The 19,999-nt window shown below is 47.5% G+C and overlaps 1 protein-coding gene and 1 non-coding gene across 6 annotated transcripts in view; both read right to left on the minus strand.

Annotated features, from left to right (window-relative positions):
• Dync2i1 (dynein 2 intermediate chain 1) overlaps positions 1–18,121 on the minus strand; it is a 60,018-nt gene extending 41,897 nt beyond the window's left edge. For 2 of the 5 annotated variants that reach the window (XM_027923850.2, XM_071610601.1), the window contains exons 1-5: positions 17,896–18,121; positions 11,967–12,020; positions 10,441–10,870; positions 7,904–7,995; positions 4,879–5,184 (exon numbers count right to left, since the gene is read on the minus strand). In XM_027923850.2, the coding sequence (XP_027779651.2) occupies positions 4,879–5,184; positions 7,904–7,995; positions 10,441–10,870; positions 11,967–12,020; positions 17,896–17,910 (897 nt within the window). In that variant the 5' untranslated portion in view covers positions 17,911–18,121. Of the gene's footprint in view, positions 1–4,540; positions 4,654–4,878; positions 5,185–7,903; positions 7,996–10,440; positions 10,871–11,966; positions 12,021–17,895 lie in introns of those variants that run through there. The other 3 variants (XM_071610594.1, XM_071610606.1, XM_071610604.1) reach the window with 3 other exon arrangements.
• Trnaa-ggc (transfer RNA alanine (anticodon GGC)) lies at positions 200–271 on the minus strand. The gene has a single exon. It is a non-coding gene; the product is annotated as a tRNA-Ala (tRNA).
• Positions 18,122–19,999: the final 1,878 nt, after the last annotated feature.

The raw sequence follows: 19,999 nt of genomic DNA on the forward strand, positions 1-19,999 counted from the left end.
GTTTGGGTTTTTATTTTGCAGTACTGCTGACTCGACCCAGGCGTGCTCTACATCTCCAGTACTTTACATTTTTTTTTTTTTTAATTTTGAGAAAGAGTTTCATTAAGTTGCCTAGGTTGAACTTGAAGTTGGGACCCCACTGCCTCAGGCTCCCCGGTACCTGGGACCACAGGCTATTCCCTTCTTGGTTTTGTTGTGTTTGCAATGCTGGGGATTGGACCCAGGGTCTCCTGTGTGCCAGACAAGTGCTCCACCACTGAGCTACACTGCAGCCCCTTTAGATGATCACTAACTACCCCCACTGTGGGAGGCCAAGCTAGCCCGTGACTGCGTTCCTCTCCTCTTCTCATTGCTGTGGCTTCCTCGGTCACTCTGTGATCTGGTTGCCTAGGTAACCAGATGATAGCCCCAACCTTTAGGGTTGAGCCACTGTGTCTCTGTGCATGGGTGTGCCTTCCCATTGGATCCCCAAGGATCCAATTACCTCACCTGTCCTTGTGAGCCTGCCCCGCTTCACCTTCATTGGATGGAAATTTCTAAGAATTTAGAGTCCCCTAATAAAAGTGCACTCAGAACGTGCTCGGCTTTCTCTCTCGCCAGCCTCTCGTGTGATTCCTCACTCTCCCGTTTGGGGAGCTTGAGGCCGAGGGCAGAGGAGCCCACCTGGAGCTTGATTTAAAGGTAAACTGGGTGTCTGTGTTTTATTCTGATGCCTTGGGAATTTTCCTCAGGTGACTTTAGTTAGCTGTCTGCACGGGTCGTAGACGGCACCCCACATTAGACAATAAATGGGAAGAGGATGTGGGGGAAAGGGATCGCTTTTCCACTGTTGTGGGATTGTAAATTAGTACGGCCACATGGAAATCAGTGTGGAGGTTCTTCAAAAGACCAGGCATGGGAGCACCATCTGACCCACCTCGACCCATTCCCCGGTGTTTAGCCTAAAGAATTAAAGTCATACTCCAGTGACACACGCACACCAATGTTTATGGCAGCACAATTCACAAAAGCCAAACCACGGAACCAGCCGAGGTGTCATCAACAGATGGATAAGGAAAATGTGGAGTAAACACACAGTGGAGTTTGACTCAGCCGTAAGAAAACTAGATCATGGCATCTGCAGGAAAACGGGTGGAACATCACGTTAAGCAAAGTAAGCCAAACTTAGAAGGTCACGGGTCATATGTCTTCTCTCATATGTGGAAGCTAGAGAGGAAAAAGGAAAAGAAGAGGAATCTCGTGAATAATCAAAGGGAGATCTGCAGGCCAGGGGGTGGCAGGAGGAGAGGGAAGAGGGAATTCTGGGAAGGATACTGGCCAATCATATTTTTATATTGTGTGGAGAAATAAACAAACACATCATGACAAATCCCACCACTAGGGACAACCATAACGCGCCAATAAAAAATATGAAAAAACCTATATTCCTGTATTAAGTATTTCCCACAACAAAGAGAAAGGAGCCGCGTGACTGCAGCCCATCCATGCTCAGGAACAGGCGGTTAGGGGCTCACACACCAAACAGGGCAATTCGTATTTTTTTATGCTTTTCTGGATTTAAAAATATTTCTAAAATTAATAATAATATAGGGGCTGAGGCTGTGGCTCAGAGGTAGAGCCTTCACCTAGCATGTACGAGGGCCTGGGTTCGATCCTCAGCAACACATAAAATAAAGCTATTGTGTCTAGTTACAACTAAAAAATAAATATTAAAAAAATTTAATGATAATATAATTACACATTTAACAGAACAGTCTGTCATAGTCTACAGAACAGAGGCAGGGAAAAGAATGCGATGTGTAGAGCTCAATAGGAACACGGCGAGACCTGCAACTGGGCAGACAGCAGGAGGAAGAGGAGGAAACTGACCGACTGGATTAGAACAATTAAGCCTGGGGGTGGACAGACAGGAGCAGTGCTAGAGGGTCCTGACCTGGACTATTGCCAGCCAGTACTGCACCTGGGGCCAGGTGAGAGGTCCCAAGGCCAGTGATGGCAGGTGCTTCAACCTCCACTACCTCCACTTCTATGACACCCAGAGGAGGACCACACTGCTGACCCTGGTGGCCTCACAGGCAGAGCTGGACAGGGCTCAGCAATTCACTGTCCAACTCCTGTGGCCTTGCCACCTGGTCCCTCAGGACTAGGGCTCTGTAGTTCTGGACTAGAAACAGAAACTTACAACGGATGGTCAAAGCCGCTACTACCAAGAGCAGAAAGGAGCATGATCTGACCTTCAAAAGAATAAAAGCACAGCAGATAGGGTCCCAGAAGAGGCTAATGACTTTAGGACTTTAGGAAAACACTTGTCACATTCATCAGCTTAACCACACCGCATCTCTAATTGATAACTGTATAATGTTTATGATAAAAGACACATGATTTAATTAAAATAATGGACAAAAAATTATACAGGGCGAGGTGTGGTGGGGCACGCCTGTAATCCCTACTAGTTGGGAGTCCTTGCAGGAGAATCACAAGTTCAAGGCCAGTTTGGGCAAATTAGAGAACCCTGTCTCAAAATAAACATTTCAGAAAAAAAGGGATGGCATGTATGAAGCTCCGTGATACCGCACACGCCTTGGGTTCAATTCCCAGCACTGAAAAACACCACCATAGAGGGGAAGAGAGCAGTGACCAAGGAGAACACACTCTTGGGAACAGTTCTGATTTATATCTGTTATCCAGGTACAGTTACTCAGAATGCCCCTAGGACACGAAATACTACTCTAACAGAAACAAGGTTGAAAAGCATCTTCTGAGTACCTGCAAGTCTCCACAAAGAAAAACATTGATTATAAATGCTCAGTACCACCCCTGATGTCAAACTGCACATGTGCTCATCCCACAGGTTCTCTAATTAGAGAACAGAAGCACTGGGTTCAAGCCTCACCACCACATTACGGTTCACAGCTGTAATCTCAGTGCCTAGAACAAGGCCGGTCACACAGCAGCAACTCTACTACAGTCTAAAAAAGGGAGTTTGTCAGTCATCGGAAACATCTGGATCTAGTTGTTTTTTTGTCGTTTTTTAGGGATTTTTTTTTTTTTTTTTTTTGTACTCAGGATTGAACCCAGAAGCACTTAACCACTGAGCCACATCCCCAGCCCTTTTTATTTTTTATTTTGAGACAGGGGCCTCACTAAGTTGCTTAGGGCTTTCATTAAGTTGCTGAGGCTGGCTTTGAACTTGCAACCCTCCTGCCTCAGCCTCCTAAGATGCTGGGGTTAGAGGCGTGCACCACCAAGCCCAACTGGAACTACTTTTAAAGGCAGTGATTTAGTAAAAATGCAGAATAATGTTCCTAATGGACCACTTCTGCACCCACCTTTATAAAAGCCAAATACATGTATTAAGACATATCCAGAAAGGTGTTTCTGGGGCAGAATTAAATAAACACCAGCCAAGCAGTCATTTCAAATAACTTATTATGACCTAGGGCATGAACAGTACGCAAGTTCAAAAAACAAAGTCTGTGCTGGAATCTAACATGGGTATGTGGGCATTCTCTGTCAGATTCTGTCAGCTTTGCTATATGTATAAATACATTCGTAATAAAATGTCGGGGGAAACAATAAAAGTTGTGATCCAGGGAAAGAGCTTTTAAACACAGACTGCAAGCTGTCCTGAGGCTATGCCTCAGCAGCTGCCCCACTTGGCTTTCTGGCAAGGGGCTTAGAGGGGTGACGGGGGTGGGTGTAGGGAAGGCATGGGCTTTAGGCACCACACAGGTAAACAGTGCTCTCTCAGAGCGTGGGGAGCAGGACCAGTGTTCTGATCCACAAGGAGGGCTGTGGAGCTCGCACAGGGAGGAAGGCCTTGGCTGAGGGCGATGAAGGCCGGGGACTGACCTGTGACACAGCAGTACTGAGGGCTGACCAGCTGAAGGCCATCCCTACCACAAATGCGTCCCGCTCAGACGCTCCTGGTTCCAAGCCAGGCCCTCAGCTACCCCACCGTGGCTCAGAGGGTTGGAGCGTTCCCCAGGCTCGGTACCACCTGGGCTTCCTGACCAGATGCACACCAAAAAACATGACAATGCAGGGGTGGGCTTGCGGCTCAGCAGTAGAACGCTCGCTCACCTAGCATATATGAGGCACCACCTACAAATAGGTGAAATAAAGGTATTGTGTCCACCTACAACTAAAAAAAAAGAAAGAAACATGACAACTGAATCCCATCAGCTTCAGACTCTGCAGGAAGAGAGCACACACGTAAGAACAGGTGGGACCAAGGTGCGTCTAGGGAAACAGTGAGCAACTGCAGAGGTGAGGCTCTCATACATGGAAGGAACCCAGTGCTTGTTTTATAGTTTCATCTGTCTTGTTTTTTAGCAGATTTATACCACCGATTCTGGTTGACAATAACTGCTTCATAATTATTCACTTCTTTTTTGCCTTAAAAATATCAGCTTTTTTTTTCCTGTTTTTGGTGCTGGGAATTGAACCCAGGGATGCCTAGTCATTAAGCCACATCCCCAGCCCTTTTTGTTTTTTATTTTGAGATAGGGTCTTCTTGTTAAATTGCCTAGGGCCTCACCAAGTTGCTGAGGCTGGCCTTGAACCTGTGACTCTCCTTCCTTGGCCTCCCAGTGGTTGGGATCACAGGGTACACCACCATACCCAGCTGCCAGCTTCCTTTTGAATGTTAAATTTAAACTTTCACAATAGATTTCCAAATCTGGCCAAAGTATTCTGATACCATAATCGAAAGACTTGCATTCATGATTCCTAAAAGGCAAAATAGAGCAGTACACAATTAGCCACACTTCTCCAAGCCCACTCTCAGGCATCCCCGTGACAGGTCCGACTTCCTCCAGAGCCGCCACTCACACGGACTCGGACGACTGGGGACCCCACCGAGCACCAAGATCATACCTTGGACTCCCTTTTCCTGTGCTCTTCTTTCCACAGTCTCTCTTTTTTATCCATGCTGCTTCGGTGCCTCTCGTCAAAATGAAAGGCTTCTTTGTGTCGTTTCTCTTTATGTCTTTCTTCCCCTTCTTTGTCAGAGAACGCGCTGCTCTTTTCTTTTGAATGTCTTTCTTTTTTCTCCCGTGTGCTGCTTTTTTCTCGGTGTTTCCTCTCTCGATCTGCTTCCCGTGGCTTCCTGTGCCTTCTTTCACCACCCTCCTTATAAAGCCAGTACTTGAGAGGGTTGTCTTTGCTGTCCCCATACTGCAACTGGGAAGCGCAACAGGGAGACGCACATGAGCGAGGACAGTGGCCCTGCCTTTACACCGGGGTGAACAGCGGGGAACTCAGAGCCACCCTTGCCCCTCTGCTCCATCACCACTCATCACAGCACGTATCTCCCCAGGGCAATCTGCTACCTCTAGAAAGAAAATGCTCCACTTCTCCACACGGCTGGCCTCTGAACCCACAGGTAACAGAGGTGCAGAGGTCCACTGTCCTCACCCTGATATGGAAAGCAGTGTCCAGCTCCCTAGTATGAAGGCTTGGGTGCTAAATGTGCCCACAGGCTTCTGTGTTAAGGCTTGGTCTCCAGGGTGGCACTGCTGGGAGGTGCTGTGGACCTTTAGAAGAAGGGGCCTAGGGGGAAGTCCTTGGTTCACTGGGGCATTCTCCCAGTAGAGGCTCTGGGACCCCAGTCTCTTCCTCTCTCTCTATTCCCTGGTCTGTGGCGAGTGGGCTTAGTCCATTATGTGCTCCCACTTGATGCTCTGCCTTGCCACAGACCCAAGACAATAGGACCAGTCGATCAGGGACGAGAATCTCCAAACTGTCAACCAAAGTCAACTTCTTATTTCTATAAGTTAAAGGTCTCAGTGACAGAATCAGCAAAGCAAAAGCAGCACTCAGAATCTAGGCCCTATGGGCCCCTCCCAGAAAGCCTCTGTGCCACCCAGGAGCCCCTCAGTGAGCACCACGGCAGGATGCTTCCTCTCTCCAGTGCAGGGTCACATCCCTCACACTAATGGTGCAACCAGACGAAGAGTCTTGAAAATGGGGCCATCCTGCAGTCATCCCCAGGTCCCCAAAGCCACCGTGGGTGCCCAGGAAAGATGGATGACACTCACCAGAATGTGTACCAGGTTATTAGGACCCAGCCTTTGGCTCAGACTCCACTCTGGGGGCACCGTCCACAGACCTACAGACCCCACAGCACACATGTCCCCAGCCTCACCCCAAGCAGGGGCCTCTGGACTCTCCATCCAGGATCCCTCCTCACCACGTGATTCCCTACAGTCCCTCACCCCTCCTGGGGACCCAACAGTCTCTTTCTTCTCCTTTGCTCTGTTCTCCCAGACTCTGGTCCACCCCACTGGCCTTTGCCAGGATAAGAAAGGCAGGTGTCTGGCCAGCTCCTCAGTGGACAGGTTAGATCACTGTCACCATTCATTCACCAGAACAAACTCAGCGGGAACTGAAGATTGACGTGGTACTCACAGAAGCTGGAGTCAGGGAAGGGCTGGGTGCTGCCGCAGCAAGAGGGCTGGTGAGGGCAGACCTGCCTACTTCATGATTTGCACTGACTTATAAAAATAAAGATCCCACAGGTCCATCAATTCTAGACAACCAACAGCAACACAGAGGACTGGCACATTAGACTTTAAAAGTTAGCCATGCCACAAGAAAGTAACAAGGGCAACAGGTGTAACTTGCCAAGAGGGCAGTAAACTCTTTTCAAGACTCCCAGAGGGTGCAGTGGGATACAGGAAGACTTCTGCTCCATGCACAGAAGGGCACTTGCTGCTGACAGCAGCTAACTGGGTATTTCAAAACAGCCAGCACAGTGGGTTTCCAATGTCCCTAATGCAAAAAAGCAAAGTCTGAGGGGATGGATACGCCAATGAACTGCAATGATCATTACACACTGCACGTGTGTTACAAGGTCACACTGCACCCGATAAATATGCACAACTACTATGTGCCAATTAAAAATAAAACTTTTTTTTAAAAAGGAAAATGTTCAGGGTTGGGGGTGTAGCTCAGTGGTAGAGCGCTTGCCTTGTATGTGTGAGGTACTGGGTTCAATCCTCAGCACCACATAGAGATAAATAAGTAAAATCAAGATGTTGTGTCCATCTACAACTAAATATATATATTAAAAAAAAGAAGATCTTCAGAAATTCAATTTCTTCTGAATCAAATTAACAAAGATTAAAAATGATGATGCCCAGGGGCTAGGGTTGTGGCTCAAGTGGTAGAGTGCTTGCTTAGCACCCATGAGGCACTGGGTTCGATCCTCTGCACCAAAATAAAGATATTGTATTCACCTAAAACTAAAAAATAAATATTAAAAAAAAAAAAAAATGATGAGGCCCATTGCTGCCCAGGACATGGGGGAATTGCACTGTGGTGATACAAATAATCATGACTTTTGTGTAAAGCAAATGGGGTTTACATTTACTTTGATCCAACACCTTCATTTCCAGAAATTAACCATAAGAAAATAATTATGAATAAATGTAAAAAGTTCACCCCATGGATGTCTTAACAACAAAAAAATTCATAAGCAATCTCCATGTCCAAAAATAGCAGAACCGATGCATCTATATCATTAAAACGTGTCCATTAAAATATCAGAAATATGATGACTTAAGAAAACGCCCAAGATATGTCAAGTTCAAATGATCTATAAAACTTAGTAAAAATCTAACTTAAGAAAAAAGTTTACATATTACCTATGCATTCATGTGTACAAACTGGTCAGATACATATTTAAATATTATCAGTAATTATCTCTGGGTGGGGAGTAGACGGTTTTTGTTTTCTTATTATTTATCTGTGTCTTCTAAACGTAATAAACATCAGGAGCTGCCCTTGGGATCAGCAGCTGGCTGGCCTCAGCCTGACAGGGACTCTCACGGGTGCCTCTAAGTCAGGCTCCAGCCTCCGCTGGAGCACCAGGGGGCCCTTTCTCGGGGGCCCTGTGTACCTTTCTTTCTCGGTATCTTCTTTCTCTATCTTCATCTCCTCTTTCAGAGTCTTCATCTCGCCTTTCTTTTTCTTCGATTCTTACTTTGCTTACTAAAAAAATAAAACCCATCTTAGTATCCCCAACCTTCAGCATATCAGAAGACCCAGCACCACACCCAGGCTCCACTGCACATGACACCTTCATCAGCATGTACTCCAGACCTTCCTCCACTCCAGCACATGCCCCAAGCCCCACAATGGCGAGTCCTCGTTCTAAACTTAAAACCACAATCTGAGAGGCAGGCAGAACGCTGCCCTCTCCAGTTGGTTACTGAGCACCTGGCAGCACCTAGTTCCCCTGATAGCCTAGAGGGGCAACAGCGCAGCACATGACGTCTCCAGGGTTTCTGGGCATCAGTAGAAGAGCTTCCTGGCAAAGCAGAACCTGGTCAGAGAAGGAAAGTCAGCCCACCAAGCCAGTCGTCTTAGCCACCTGTGAAGCTCCAAGGACACCCCTGCCCTGGGCATCTGCTGAGGAGAGAGCATGGCCCCATAGCCTTTTGCCCCCCCACTACCACCACCACTGAGAAGAGACCAGGAGGCAGGAGGGCCCAGAACAGCTAAGACTGCCAGGTGCAGCCCTGCCCCAGCAAGAGGCTAAAGTACCAGTTATCAAGTGAGGGGTGTTCAGCTAGGGCCCAGCATGACCCAGAGAGAAGTTGCAGGAGGGGTGGGAAGGACTCCACCAGGCACCCAGTTTCTGGGGATGCCTGATGCACCAAGGAAAACCAGGCTTCACTTCTGAGTGTGCACAAACAAAGTCACTGAGCTTGCAATTAAGAAAATCAACACTTCAGCACACTATACATACATGTTCAAAAAGCACACTGAATCCTATTCATGTGTACAATTAATACATGTAAATAAAAAGTAAAAATTTTTAAAGCCAACACTTTAAAAGGTAAGGGGAAAATCAAATTTTCAGAGATTGAGGCAAAGCTCATGCACTAAATGTCTGCAGAGCACTGGTCCTTCTCCAGGAAGTCTGTGACACAGGCATGCAGGTCAGACTCCGGCACACCGCGAAGGCACAGCCCACAGGACTCTCCCAGAGACTGAAAGGAAAAGTGTGGAGTCAGAAGATTCCCAGGTGTTCTGACCTGAGGCCCAGGAGAAATCATTGCCATCCACTGGAAAGGTGGAGCAGGTTCTAGAGGAGGGACCCATAGTCTAGTTTGGGCACGTCAGCCTTGTGACACCTCCTGGACAGCACAGCCCAGACAGACACACAAGTCCGGGATTTGAGGAGCGGCCTAACTGGGCTAAAACCTGGGCATCAGGAACAAACCACGAGCCTGAATCCCTCAGTGCAAGAGAAAGGTGACTGGGAAGGGGGCCACACTGTCCAGAGGGAGACACAGAGGAAAAGGAAATGAGGAGACGGGCCTAGAAAGGAGACCAGAGGAACTGTGAGGAGTCTAACTGCACAACTGGTCTTCTCAGCACAATTCTCTTCAATGCTGTGTGGAAAGGAAAAGCAACCAAAGTTAATGGCAAAAAGCCACTGTTGAAAACGAGAGACATTCCTAAAGAAAACATCAAGAACACCAAATGTTTAAAGGAAGTATTGAGCAGTAAACTAGCTACTAGTGCAACCCAGCTAACCCACCACACACACACCAGGGCACACACACCACAGAATGCCCATGTATGAACCCCAGAAACGCCCACACCACATCCATATTCCAGTAGGCCCCACTACAAACAGCTGCCCTGTGCAGAAATGACACATGACCAACACAGTGGACAGCGTCCTGGCTCTGTAGCTCTGGCACAGCCAGGCGAAAGCCTTTGTCCACTCTCTGATGTGCTCCTGTTGCATGTCAGTTGACTCAAGCGAATTTTGCTAAAAAGCAAAGACTATCTGCACAACCAAAGATTAGCAAAGAAACTTCCACTTGAGAGGGAAAGTATGCACCCTTACATTAGAACTCCAACAAACTCAGACAAGTAGCATTTGGATACTGTTTAAAATAAGACTGACATGTTTGAGGAATACTTTTATCAAAGAGCTTTTGATAAAAATACCTTTTATCCACAAAGGGATAATTAAAATATATCTCAATAATATAACTCTAGAAAATAAGAGAAAGTTAACTGTTCCTTCACTGACTGAATGAGCATAAGAAAAATCAAAGTCTCTCTCACACAAACAATAGGAGCCTGTAACTTAAAGTTCAAAGCTAAAACATGTGCAAACTAGAAGAGAAAACAAAATGAAAAATGAACATATCTAAAGAGGAAAATGCAGTTGGGCTTGGTGGTGCACACCTGTAATCCCAACAACTGGGGAGGTGAGGCAGGAGGACTGCAGATTCAAGGCCAGCTTCAGCAACTTAGGAAGGCCCTAAGCAACTTGACAAGACCTTGTCTCAAAATAGAAAAATAGCTGGGGACGCGGCTCAGTGCTAGAGCACCTCTGGATTCAATGCACAAGAAGTGTCCAGCCAACCCCCCCACTCCCCCACCCCCTTCCCCCCAGCACCCAGGAGGCACCTGAGCGCGTCTTCCTCTCCACCTTCTCCAGGGGCCGGTCCCGAGCCTCTGGGCCCAGGAGGTTGTGGTGCACAGCCGTCGGCCCCAGCTCTTCCTTCCTAGCTCTCCTGTCTCTCTCCTTTTCTCTGTCTTTTCCTCGGCCGTGAGGCTTCTCTGTGTCTTGTTCTCGACATTTCTCTTTCGATTTTTCTTTCTCCCGGTCTTTTGTGTCTCTCCTCCTGTCTCGGAGTTTTTCTCGGTCTCTCTCCCCACGAGGACTCTCCTTGGAGGGGTGAGGGTCTCCCCCAGTCGTCCTTCCCCGGTGCCGAGGATCTGAGTCGGGGTCCCTGTACTTGTGCTCCCTGTGTTCAGAGAGCTCCACTTCGGACTCCTTGTGCAGCTTCCTTTCTCTGTGTTTCTTCTCCTCCTTGGGACTGCCTGATCGTGCCGCCTAAAGCAAGAGAGAGAAGGACATCTTGACCAGGAAAGCACACTTCCATTGACTTTTCTTCCCCTGCCCTGGCTGGAGCCCAGGGCCTCTCGCATGCCAGGCAAGCGCTGTGCCACTGAGCCCCTCCATTAACCTAGTATTTGAATGTGAGAATCATACTCATATCAGAGTCCCTTAAAAAACACTGGATTCAGGGGCTGGGGTTGTAGCTCGGCTGCAGAGCGCTCGCCTGGCCCATGCAAGGCTCTGGGTTCGATCCTCAGCACCATATAAAAATAAATAAATAACATAAGGATATTGTGTGTAACTACAACTAAAATATATATATAAAAAACACTGGATTGAACTGCTTCTAATTCCAGCAAGACTGGGGCGGGGGGGTACTTAGAACACAAAGCTCCTGGATTCCTATTTATTTTCGTTTTGTAACTGCTGACTAGAAACCACATGTCAGACACTTTGGTATCTGTTAGCAAATCAAAGCTGGCACACAACATGGATTAGGAAGAGGTGATAGAGCTGCCTTTTAAGCATCTGTACTGTAGGCAGAGCCACACCTTCACTGCACAACTCGCAGCAGGACCCAGTCTCACTCTGTACCCCAGTCCACCTCACCACGGTGGCCCTGTGCACTGAGAACCACACATTGGAGCACATGGAGTGCCTGGCCCAGGATGGCCCGAGTGTGCAGATGTCAGCTGGACTGAAAAGCAGGACAGGCAGCCCACAGCCTGGACTGTCCCGATGCAGTTCCAAAGGCATTAGCCACATGCTTCCACTTTGAGTCAAAAATGCATCTGAAATGAGCCACATACAACCAGAGTTGTATGGGCTGTGAATCAGGCAAGAGTGTCCACAAAACCCATAAAGGCTCCATATGGACCCTAGTTTGAATCTTTTTTTTTTTTTTTGCAGGGGGGTACCGGAGATTGTATTTTATTTAGAGACAGGGTCTCACTGAGTTGCTTAGTGCCTCACTTTTGCTGAGGCTGGCTTTGAACTCACGATCCTCCTGCCTCAGCCTTCTGAAAGGCTGGGATTACAGGCGTGTGCCACCACAGCACATGGCCCAACTTGAATCCTTAAAACATATTACCCAAAGGTGTTTTCTGAGGTCATCTGATTTCCAAGTATCATCTTTGGTTCTTCTCTAAAAAGAAAAGTATAAAGTTAGACTTTTTAAAGTTCCAAATTACTAATTTTATGTGTTCTAGTGAGCAGCTTTTTCATGACAGACACTATTTAAATCAGTGGTAATTAATTCTCATTTGCGAGAAAAACACTCATCAACCTACTGAAATAAAAGACAGAAATATAAATTTTAAAAAGTTATTAACTATCTAAAATTACCCATAAAATTATTTTACAATGTATTCCTTTGGCTACTTCAAAAATTATTACACATTATAAAATTAAAGAGAAAACAAGTTATAATGGCAGTTGAATGCTGATCAAATATTTTGTGGGTTTAAACTATATTGTTTGTTTGTATTTTCCAACAAGAGCTAAGTGCTGTGCCCACAGGGGAAGGTGGGAGCTCCTGCTCCTAAGACAGAGGGTGCTGGACAGCTCCCAGTTTGTCCCACCCCGGGATGGCAGAAAGCCAGAGGGCCAGGACCCTGGGGACCTTCTTAGAGCTCATGGGGAGACTGCTCTGCTTGGGCAGGAGAGCGCCAAGCAGCAGCTGGAGTTTTCACCCCAGACACTAGCTACTTGCTCACAGATGGCACTGGACTGGCTGGCTTTGGGGCCCTTGAAAATCAAGTGAACAGACTGCTTAGCCCGGAAGGTTTTCTCTTGCTTCTTTTTAGATTGTTAGGTTTCAGGATGACACAAGGCTTCCCTCCTCCCGGGAGCTCACACTCCCCATGAGCCACGCACACTCCCTGAATCTCTGCACACTGGCTGCAATCATGTTGTGTGCATCCCCTGCTCTGCAGAGATCTTTTAAAGACCAACTCGACCTGCATTTCAGGCCCTGCCCTATGGAGCTTAAAACTGACTCACCAAATAAGAGACTTTGGAGGATCAAACCCAGGGTCTCACGCAGGTAGGCAAAGGGACCTGCTGTGGAGCTACTCCCCAGTCCACCAAGTAAGGAACAGAAGAACAACATTTTCCCACAAAAGGAATAAACCCTGACCCCGGGAAAAAACACTTCAGGAGAGCCCAACAGCAGAACCTTCTTGCCAGCAAACCATTCAACTCAGGTGAAGGAGATCTGAGAATCAGACTTTGAGGGGTTTACATCTATCATTAAGTGTCATGTGCACCTGGCAGAGAAAAGGAAGGGGAGCGGTCACCCCAAGAGGCACCTCCCAGTGCAAGAGACCTGCCCACACACACAGTCAACCTCTACACACACAAACCTCTAACACACACAACCTTTACACAATCTCTCTATACACCCAACCTCTACATATACCATCTCTACACATTCACATAACTTTCTACACACATACATCCTCTACACACACACACAACCTCTACATAATCTACACATGTAACTGCTACACACACAACCTCTCTATACACACACATAAAACCTCTACAGACACTCAAAACCTCTCTACATACACACAACCTCTACACACGTATATACACACAACCTCTCTATACACACATATACATACAACCTCTCTACAAAACACAAAACCTCTCTACAAACACCTCTACACATACATACACACAAAAAAACCTCACTATGCACACAAAACCTCACTATACACACAAAAAAACCTCTCTACACACAACTTATATACACATAAAACTACTTTATACACACAATCAACCTTTCCCTCTAAACAGACACACAAATGCGCACAGTTTGACTTCATAATCAACCAACTTGTCCAGAACCTGTTTATAACAGAGCTCCAGAGAACTGTGCAACAAGACCTCAGCAACGTGAAAACCACCTCATCGGCCCTCAGAGCAGGTGGGCTGACTGACTAGGCTCCCCTCTATCAACACAGGGCTTCCCGGGAGCTCTCCTCACAACGCTTCCATCGGGAGAAGGACCCTGGCTAGCGTCACCTCCCAGGAGAATGACCTTGGACAAATAGTCCAGCTGCCAGTGGACATGCCAGCTAGCTCTGGGCTGAGACAGCAGCCACTCAAGGCACAGCCAGGCAGAGTCAGTCCAGGTGTGCAGCCAAGGCCAGAGATCCTGCTGGGTGCCAGGTGGCAGTGAGGGCAGTGTGGCCTCAGTGCTCATGGACACAGGGCCTGGAGTGAAACGCACTGTCCTCAGGCTTTAACTTCCTCCCGCCAGTTCTTGTGGCTCAGGACTTCGTCACTTTGCAGATAAACCCACGTTATTTCCATAAGTCACTCTGTGGGTCGGTTAGTTGGTTTGCGTCCATGGTTCCCAGCTCAGCACTCCCACAATCCTAGTTATTTCTTTCCCAATCACTGGGATGATATGCATATTCTCGGCCTTTTCTCCTTGGTTCCTGAAGCACCTCAGACGGCTTCGGAGGGTGCAGGCTCGAGCAGCCGTCTTTCTCCGGCTTCTGCGGCTCTCCTTTCACCTGCCCCTTCTTCTCTGAGGCAGGCCACAGGAAGCTAAAATCCATCTCATCTTCCCTGCCTTTGTACTGCAAGCAATGCTCTGATCTACTTGTCCAATAATGGAAGAAAGAAGGCTGCACAGAGAGGCCAAGAAGAATCCGGACAGAAGGCCTGGCTGGGTCTCCTCTCCTGACACCAGACAACCCTTCTCATTCCGTGTTCTATACTCAGTGTCCATGCCTCAGTAACACTATGCAATGGAGTCCTGATAAAAAGCCAAAGGTAGGCTGGGGCTGGGGCTCAGTGGTAGAGCGCTCACCCCGCATGTGGAAGACACAGGGTTCAATCCTCAGCACCACGTTAAAAAATAAATAGAATAAAGGTATTGAGTCCATCTACAATTTAGGGGAAAAGCCAAAAGGTTGGGCTTAGGGAGCTTCTGGACAGTGGACACCTGCAGGCTCACAGGAAGCTGAACAGAAGTCATTTATCTGGGACAGGGGCACACCCCAGCTCTGTAGGGACAGAAGTTCCTATGCTGGGGACCCTTCCAGACCCTATGTTCTCTTCTTCTGGATGTTTATTTGGATATGTTAAAATGCCCTCTGCTATCAACCAATAAATATACTGGTGCAGAAGAATAGGTTGCTTAGCTGGGTGCAATGGCACACATCTATGATCTCAGAATTCAGGAGGTTGAGGCAGGAGGATCACAAGTTTAAAACCAGCCTCGGCAACTTAGTGAGGTCCTAAGCAACTCAGGGACACCCTGTCTCAAATTAAATAAAACATAAAAAGGGCTCAGGATGTGGCTCAGTGGTTAAGCACCCCCCCCCCCAAAGAAGGCTAGACGTAGCTCAGTGGTAGGGAGCCTTGGTTCAATTCCAGCACCACAAAAATCAATCAATTAATTAATTAAATTTAAAAATAAAAAAGAACGATGTAATTAGGTTCCAATGACCAGGGAGCTCAATTCCTTAATGCAACTGAGAATCGAATATAGTAATTCCTTAGCTGCCAGGAACTACCCAGCCCTGGGGTCTGTTGCTTTTACTAATTTAAGAATGTTCATTAAATATGCATCAGAATAAACCTCAAGGAAACACAAAATGGATAAAAAGAAAGACCTACAGTAGATAAACTGACATGTAATTTCAGAATATTAAAGATCCTAATCATCTGGAGAAAAAGGAAATGTTCCTTGCAAAGATATTTAGTCGACCAAACAAACTAGTTGCTAGCAGATAAAAGTATAACGCTTCAAAATTCTGGGAAATTATTTTGGTCCTAGAATTCTATGCTGGCCTAAATATGCATATTACTATAACAAAGATAATAATTTTGTTGTTTTGGGGGGTGTTTTTTGTTTGTTTTTGTGAGTGCTAGAGTTGGAACCCAAGGCCTCATGCATGCTAAGCAAGCACTCTACCACTGAGCCACATCCCCAGCCCCAATAAATCATTCTTACAGTTTTCTTCCTACCAATCCCTGAAAAGGGAGAATTTCAAAATAGAGGAAGACACTGGATTCAAGAAACAGTGATATTAACTCAGGTCTACCCAAGACATACAAGAAACAATAAATCCCAATGAGAACAGAAAGTCAGCAAGCTTTAGGAAAATAATTTTTTTTTTTTTTTATTCTGTGACTTCCAGCTTACCAATCGAATTTCAGTTACTATGACTGAAATAAGCTTAAGAGGACATGGGGTGCTACTCATTGTTAAAGTACTTGCCTAGCATGTGCAAGGCCCTGGATTCAATCCCCAGCACTGCAATAAATTTAAAAAATAAGCTTAAAGTCGCAGTGATAAGTTTTAATCCCACAAATAATATTTGTTATTTTTTGTCAAAAAGAAGGCAACTAGAAACTAATGGAAGCTAGCACATGCCTATAGTCCCAGCTACTCAGGAGGCTGAAGCAGGAGGATTTCTAGAGCCCAGGAGTTCAAAGTCAGCCTGGGCAACACACACACACACACACACACATACAGAGAGAGAGAGAGAGAGAGAGAGAGAGAAACTAATGGAAAATCAAAGGGTCATTTAAGAAACATATAGTCCAAATATGAAGTGAATTACATTGCAGTACATTAGTTAAATGTAAGAAAATTTTGAGTATCTATTTGACCCTGTGGGGTTTCTTTGACAAGGTGTATAGGGCTCCAGGACTGCATCTTCTCTACTGTCCTGTCACACTGTTTGGGTCTGCAGTGAATTCTACTAACATAATCATGCATCAACCTATAAACAAGTCACAGAAAAGTTACATAATAATTTATGGAAATGGAAAGGGAATGTTATAAAGATGTAAAAGTCAGGATATTGTTTTGTTTAAGGAGAAATGGAGGGTAATTTAGGACTTATCTTCCTAACTTACTTAGAGGAAAGTTAAAAGATACTACCTAGAATTAATACAACACAAATTATGTAACATTATTATAGGAAAACAATAGAAAAACTAAGAGAGAAGGTAAGAGGAAATATAGGAAAACTAAACTTCTCATCTTTTAGTGGGTACTCATAGATAGCAAGAATAACCCAATAACACTAGCTATGTTTACTGAGATTTGTTAATAAAATAGTAGTGTTGTAAGCACTCTTACATGTAATATCTCATTAAATCACTATAAACACTCTGTGGTATGGCTATTATTGTGCCCATTTTACAAACTAGGAAAATATGGCATGGTAAGTAACCATCCCAGAATCATTCAAGTAAATATAGAAGCCTAACCCTAACCCTAACCCTAACCCGCCCTGCCTTCCCTCCCTAGACACCGCCCCTCTCCCCGCCCTCAGGCCCTGGGTACCGCCCCTCTCCTCGCCCTCAGGCCCTAGACACCGCCCCTCTCCCCGCCCTCAGGCCCTGGGTACCGCCCCTCTCCTCGCCCTCAGGCCCTAGACACCGCCCCTCTCCCCGCCCTCAGGCCCTGGGTACCGCCCCCCTGCCTTCCCTCCCTAGACACCGCCCCTTTCCCCGCCCACACGTCCTGAGTACCGCCCCCGCCCGCCCTCACACCCTGGATACCGCCCCCTCTCCGCCCTCAGGCCCTAGACACAGCCCCTCTCCCCGCCCTCACCCCCTGGGTACCGACCCTCCCCTCCCTAGACACCGCCCCTTTCCCCGCCCTCAGGCCCTGGGTACCGCCCCTCCCCTGCCTTCCCTCCTTAGACACCGCCCCTTTCCCCGCCCTCAGGCCCTGGGTACCGCCCCTCCCCTGCCTTCCCTCCTTAGACACCGCCCCTTTCCCCGCCCTCACACCCTGGATACCGCCCTTCGCCCCGCCCTCACGTCGTGGATACCGCCTCTCGGCCCACCCCTCACGCCCACTCCTAGCTCCCGCGATGCAGCCAGGAGAGAAACGCTGCTAGGAGAGTTGGGCGGGGGTCTCCCCCTGGCTCCGCGGGTCCCGGTCGTTCAGACTCCGTCGAAGGAGTCGGGCGCGGGCAGCCCCCGGCCGCAGTGAGGGACGCGCCTTCCCGCCTAGCCAGGACGTGCCGCGTACCGACCTTCCCAGGTTCCATCACTCCTTGTAGACCCGAGCACCGCGGTATCCTAGGCCCTAGGCAGGCGCGGGCGACCAGGGGGAGACCAGCCGGCTGGCGCCCGCTCTTTTCAGCCCAAACCAGGCCTGCTGAGCTGCAGCTCTCGGCGGGCGGGCGTCCCCGACTCCTAGCAACCGGCAAGCCAGGGCCGCCCAGGGACCAGCGATCGCTGCCCGGCGTGCACCGCGGCCGCGGCCGCTCCCAGTGCGCCTGCGTGTCCCCGCCTCATCCCCTGCAGGTTGATTGGTCGCTAACCGGCCCACGGCTCAGAGAGGGCGGTATCCAGGGGCTGAGCTGCAGACTCGACAGGTCGCCGTTCTCTTCTGGACTGAAGCGCGGTGTCCCCTTGGTGAGGCCTTCTATGGAGACAGAGCGAGAGGTCATTAAAGAACTTGACATATGAATAAGGCTTTGCCCATACCAGCCGGTCAGGGGGGCGCACACCTGTAATTCCAGCGAATGGGAAGGCTGAGGCAGAAGGAGCGAAGGATCGAGGCCAGCCTCAGCAAATTAGCGAGGCCGTAGGCAATTTAGACCCTGATTCAAAATAAAAACTGTTGGGGATGAGGTTCAGTGGTACAGCGCCGCTGAGCTCAATGCCATGTCAATAGTATATCCTTAAGATGGGAATCAAGTGTTTGGAACGGGGTTATTGAGAAAGAGACTTTCTACAGCGCAAAGGCCGGAGAAACGAGCAAATACTCGGCAAGCTTAAATAGGGCTTGGACACAGGCTGCCGCGCAGCAGGACTGTCGTGCCAGCGCCGCGGTTTTGCAGCTGGGGATTTTCTGTGCATGCTGTTTTCCAGTCCTAGTTAGGAACCAGTCTACGACCAGGGTATGCACAAAGTTGGTAGCTCCCGCCTCTCAGGGAGGCGATATTAAGGCAAATCACGCCTTCCGCACTTGGGCTGAGCCTGCCTTCCCCTTCCGCTGGTCCTTATACTGGAGAGGAAGGCAGCTAAGGAGATGTAGGTGAAGCTGCTTCTGCAGAGCCTGCCCCAGCAAAGCCGACCTGAGCGCTCACCAGCGTCACGCTGTTTCTTGAATATGAGAGTGAATGGAAATACAGCCGCCTGCTACAGAAATGACAACCCCAATCATACTGTTGTCAAACTACCTCCTAAGTATCTCTTGAATATGAATGTGTTCATTTCTCTCCACTCCAGTCCCTAGCAACCCCTCCTCCATTGCAGACAAAGCTATCTAAACTGTAAATCTTGTGTCGCTCCCTGCCTTTACCGCACTCTCTCATCACCAGAGTAACTTGGAGTTGTTAAAGTGCACCAATCTACAGACCTCTGTAAATGCTATTTCCTCTTTCTTACACGATCAGTTCTATCTGCAGAATAAATCAATCTAGGCCTATAGAGAAACCTAAAACAATTATTTTTAATAGCTCATTGCCAATTGATTACAACATAATATTTCTTCTATCTATTTATTCACTAAATGATGACTAAGCTCCTTGACCTGGCAATCAAGAGAGTGCTAGTCATAGCTAAGTACAACACTATCTGGACCTCTAGCAACTAGTAATTGTTAAGACAGAAATATGCAAACAACTATTAAATGATGTGAAAGTGTAAGAGCTACTCATAAAATGCAGTGATCATCAAGTCCCAGATTCAGTCCCCAACACTGGAAAAAAATAAATGCAGTGATTCTGCCTGGAAGAAGAGAATAACATTAGGAAAGGCTTCATTCCAGTTAGATCTTGAAGCATAAATAATTAACCAGGAAGATTCACTGAGAAAGAACATTTTGTGGGGGAAGACAAATGTGCAAACAAGAATAGTTGGGAAGCGTTCAGTAATCGTTGTATCTATAACAGCACTGTCAATTGAAATAGAAGGTGAGTCCCATTTGCTTACATATTTTCTGGTAGCTACATTTTGTTGTTTTGCCAATGGTGTTTTGGTTGTTTCTTTGTTTTGGTACTGGGGATTGAACCCAGGGACACTACATTCCAAGCCCTTTCTGAGGCTAGCCTCAAACTTGGAATCCTCCTGTCTCAGCTTCCTGAGATGCTGGGATTATAGGAGTGGGCCACCAGACGAGATTATAAT

Source organism: Marmota flaviventris, chromosome 1 (assembly GCF_047511675.1).
Source record: "Marmota flaviventris isolate mMarFla1 chromosome 1, mMarFla1.hap1, whole genome shotgun sequence".
NCBI lineage: Eukaryota > Metazoa > Chordata > Mammalia > Rodentia > Sciuridae > Marmota > Marmota flaviventris.